Source organism: Gavialis gangeticus, unplaced genomic scaffold, assembly GCF_001723915.1.
Source record: "Gavialis gangeticus isolate Ggan-Ray unplaced genomic scaffold, GavGan_comp1, whole genome shotgun sequence".
Lineage (NCBI taxonomy): Eukaryota > Metazoa > Chordata > Crocodylia > Gavialidae > Gavialis > Gavialis gangeticus.
Genome location: NW_017729032.1, coordinates 67338113 through 67342843, shown reverse-complemented (window position 1 = coordinate 67342843; position 4731 = coordinate 67338113). Strand labels below are relative to the sequence as shown.

Below are 4731 nucleotides of genomic sequence, written 5' to 3'. Positions count from 1 at the left end.
CCCGGCGGCCGCTGCGCCCGCCCTCGGTGACGTCAGAGGTGGCTGCCCGAAGCCGCCGCAGCGCCATGATGGTGAGGGGCAGGGGCACTTCCGGTTAGGGAGGGTGCGTGCCTAGGGGGAGCGGGGCGCTGGTGCTAGGCCGGAAAGGGCGAGCGGCAGCGGTGCGGGCCAGCGCAGGTGGCCAACCCTCCAGGATTGCCCCGGAGTCTCCAGGAATTAGATACACCTCTCCAGGAGACTACTGAGAGCCACCCAGGGGATGAATGATAGAGCACTCATTCAAATAAATATCAAATGCTGTATCCAGTTTATACAGTAGTCCAGTGGGTTTTGAAAACATGAGCACGTGGGAATGTTCACATTGTGTGCCGTGGGCACGTTGATGGCCTGGTAACCTCCTGCAGTCGGTTCAAACAGAGCTGGCAGCCCTAGGGCCAGCAATCACCTGATCTCGATCTAAAAACCCTGAAGCTGGGTGTCGCTTAGGCCCATAGCCAGCGTGTGCACGCTCCACTCTGCAGGCCTCAGTGGAGGACTTGTTAACTGGTGGGGTACACCAGCACTTCAGGTGCAACAGCTGAGACTTCCTTAAGCATCTCCCTTTGGCAAATGGTGGTGGGTGCAAAGGAGATATACCAGAGACTCGCCAGGAGCAAACCATAAGAATTACAGAGCAGCTGGGCTGGAAGGGACCTCCAGAGGTCATCTAGCGAGTCCAACCGCCTGCTTGAGGCAGGATCATCCCTATGCAGACCATCCTATACAAACTATAATTAGGGGTCACCCAAATGTGAGAAGTCAGCCAGGAGATTTCATGGCCAGATGCCATATTTACAGGCTGAGCACAGCAGGGTCCCTCCATGCCTCTGATTGGCAGAGCAGCCCCATTGACTCTGCCCCTTCATTGCTGATTGGCTGTGAGGGCTGTCATGAGGCTTCCCCCCTGCTGATGATTGGTTGCAAAGGTTGTCTGTTATGCAGCCCCACCCCTCACCACCAAATGGCAGAGAGGGCAGGGCCACACAAGAAGCAGCCCTCTCAGCCAATCAGCAGCAAGGGGTGGGATGGTGGGTGTCATGTCAGCAGCCCTCTTGTCTCCCAGTGGGCGGGCAGGGGGGCAGAATTGCAGTGCCGTGAGGACTGCTGGGCGAGCATTTTATTTTCAGTCAGGTTTTTTTTTCCTGTAACTAGCCTGCCATTTTTTGCAGAGCCCGCCCAATTTTGCATTTTCTGTGAACATCGCACAGTTGCAAATTCGGTAGGTCCCTGACCATAATTTAAACCAGGGGTGGGAAAAATGGTAGATCTGGCAAGTGGCCAGACTCCATTTCCCAGCAGCCCCTGCCCAGGTTGCTGTGGCTGGTTTCCATGGAGCCCCCAGCAGCAGGTTTCCATGGAGACTGGCCCCAGCAGCACTGGCAGGGAGCGCAGCTGGTTGGGAAACTGGTCTTTGGCCAGGTCTGTGGCCAGGGTAGTGGTGACAGAGTGGTCCAGAGCTGGGGCAGATTCATAATCCTCTTCTGCACACGTGCTGGGGGGCATGATGGCAGCAGATCACAGTTCTGTCCTGGTTCCAAACTGCACTGTCACTGCTATGAGATCCCAGCCCCACATCTGCTGCTTGGGTCCCTGGAAACCAGCCACAGCAATGGCAGGAAGGGGATGCTGGGAAATGAAATCGACTATGGGCCCAATCCAGGCCAGAGGCTGGACTTTGCCATGTTGTGATCTAAATTCTTTGTAAGATGACTGCAGTTCTGACACAACACGGACATCACTCCCTAAGCTGCCATAAGTAAAGAAGGGGAACTATGGCAGGTAACATCCTGTTTCTACAAAAGGTTGTTAAAGTACACACAAGAGATCCTAGGTAGAGGATCACACACACTCCCTACCATAGTAGAAGGCAAACCTGCCCAGAGTCTGTACCAATCTGACTACGGTGTAAAAGTCCTTCCTGAAGGAAAGGATCCCAAACTGAATGACATATACTTGGATATTGTGGCTTGGGGAGTTGCTTTTGCACAGTGATTGCAGTCAGTTGTGTCACTCTCCTTATGGCAGGTGGCTGCATTGGCTTAGTGTGGTAAGGGTTTAGTTTGTGAGGCAATGGGACATATTTCAAGGGCAGAAGTAGTCAAACTTGCTTCCATACAAAAACTACATATAAGTGAGAAGTATGTTATTTCTTTATTTGAAATAACTAAAATTAGTCACACTAAAACAAACAACTACTCCATCAAGCCACATAAAATGCTTGTTAAAGTTATGGAATGACAATACATTAAATATTAATCATGATATGCAAAGCAATTTCTTTCACAGCAGAAAGTGCTTCAATACAAGTCGGTTTTATCAGTTGAGGAGGAAGCAAAAACCCATATGTTCCCTTATCCCGGAGTTCAAAGGTAAAAGAATACTTAATGCCAAGATCATATGCCCAGTCATCTGACCCCCCAGGAGCTAAATCTGTAGGAGAAAGAAGAGAAAACATACTAAACTCTTCATTTTAGGTCTCAGTTCAGCAACCTGATTCATCAGGTTTGAGAGGATATTCTTTCTATTACGCTAATTATTGTACTAAAACTTATACTTACAGATTGTTTCTGCACCAGGGCCAGACTGATAAATGTTTCTGGATGTCTTTTTAATAGCAGCAGCAGCTTTATTTGCCAGAAGTTGCTGAAATCAACAAAATATTAGTTAGCTTTATTAGCCAGTAAAAATGTGATCCATATATACCACAAACACAATGGAGATAGTAGACCTATTAAGAGTGGTTGTCCTCAGGTTTGATTGTATTACAGTTTGCAATAGATGTATTTAAAACAAGGTTAGCTTAATTTATGCACATTGTACAAATTGTTTCTATGTTGTAACTTAGATGGGCACCTTTCAGCAGCAAACTATTACCGTACTAAATCTATTCTCTTTAGTTGTCTTGTTTATTTCATGTTGGGTGTGCCTGCACATTGCCATATGGCAATGTTGCTATGGTGCCATGCTTTAGTACTTCCTTTTGGAAGTACTAAAACATGGTGCAATACAGGTGGTTACTGCACTGTGCGCATGGCGCACAGTTAGATTTTGCCATTACATCACTGTAGCTGCGCACTACAACCAGGAAGCACACCGCTACCGTGACGTAGCTGGTGATCACGTGTAGACCCACCTGATCATTACGTCACCATAGCTTGCCGTATAGCGACATAGCGCGTTGGTACATCACTTTAGGGTGGCATGTAAACACACCCATGCTGTCACAGTGCTTTTGTAAGAACATAGCATTGGTATGGGTTTTGACACCACTGAGTTCAGTCCTCTGTGTTTGCAGACAACCATTTGTGTCAAGAGTCCTTAAAATCATATGCTCTGACTTCTCACACAACAGCCACAAAGCATATTAGGAACAAAACCGAACCCTCCCTATAGTTTGCAATAAGTGAAAAGTAGGGAAGACAAGAGCACAGCCAGTGCCCTGCCATTGCATTCTATCCTGACCCCATATCTGGCAATTGATTGGACGCTGAAGAGAAAAGCAAGACCTTTTTGCTAGTAACCTCTGAGTTTTCTAAGGTCCCTTCTACATGTTCAGGTAAAGGAAAGTTAGGATCTAATGCATGATCCACACAGTTACACTTTCTGCCGTACCACGCATGCATTGCAGAAGGCGTGATTGTGGGATTACACATTAAATCCCATCATACCGTATTGCCAGTGCAGGGAGGAGCCCAATTCCCATACACCCCACAACTCTAGGAAACCCTCCCCACTTCTCCTCTGGCAAAAAAACACTGAGAAACAAACTAATATTGCATTAGTTGAGCGGGGTGGCAAGGGTGGAAATTCCTTCTCGGCCCCTGCAGGTGACCAGCAGAAGCTCTAAAGCAGTGGTTCTGAACCTTTTTCAGTTGATGTACTCCTTGGTCTCAGAGTGACACTTCACATACCTCCTTTCAATGGGAAATTATTTTTTTATGTCAAACTACGTGTAATCCCACACGCATGCACGTTTTATGGCAGTTTCAAATTGTCAAGACTTTTTTTAGGCCCTTCGACCTGTGTTAGGCAATGTATGAAATATATCTTATGTAACCCCTGATGAGGCTTCACATACCCCCTGGGGGTACATGTACCCCCAGTTCAGAACCGCTGCTCTAAAGCATGGGATTACTAGATGCTGCCTGCTCAGAGAAAAATACCTCCCAACCCCAACTGGGGATTGCAATACCTGAATCCACACATCCCAATGAGAAGCAAGGGGGGCAAGAGTGCCCGAAAGCCCCCCTGGCTCACCAAGGGCATCCAGGAATGCCTGCTTACCAGAAAGGCGGCATACACCCAGTGGAAGGGGAGTGCTATCTCCAAAGAGGAGTATACCTCCTCTGCTCGGGCCTGTAGGGGGGCTGTCAGGAAAGCTAAGGCGGACATAGAGCTAGGACTAGCGTCCAAGATCAAGGATAATAAAAAGTCCTTTTTCAAATACATAGGGAGGATGAAGAAGGCACCGGGTAATGTGGGGCCCCTGCAAAGTACACTGGGCAATCTGGTGGTTGCGCCAGAGGAGAAAGCAGATTTCTTTAACCAATTCTTCACGTCCGTTTTCTTGTGCAGGGACCAGGACTTCCCTGCTGTGATGCCAGATGGACTCGAGGGGAATGCCTCCAGACCTCAGGTTGGGGAGGACCGGGTTAGAGAGCTTCTGGAGGGGCTGGACATCTTCAAGTCAGC

At 48.3% G+C, this 4731-nt stretch overlaps 1 protein-coding gene across 1 annotated transcript in view; it reads right to left on the bottom strand.

The window, feature by feature from the left end:
- Positions 1-2173: 2173 nt before the first annotated feature.
- The window catches only part of CPB2 (carboxypeptidase B2), a 37651-nt gene continuing 35093 nt past the window's right edge, over positions 2174-4731 (bottom strand). Inside the window, exons 10-11 of the mRNA XM_019525617.1 lie at positions 2598-2682; positions 2174-2469 (exon numbers count right to left, since the gene is read on the bottom strand). Of these exons, the coding sequence (XP_019381162.1) occupies positions 2285-2469; positions 2598-2682 (270 nt within the window). The 3' untranslated portion in view covers positions 2174-2284. The remainder of the gene's footprint in view (positions 2470-2597; positions 2683-4731) is intronic.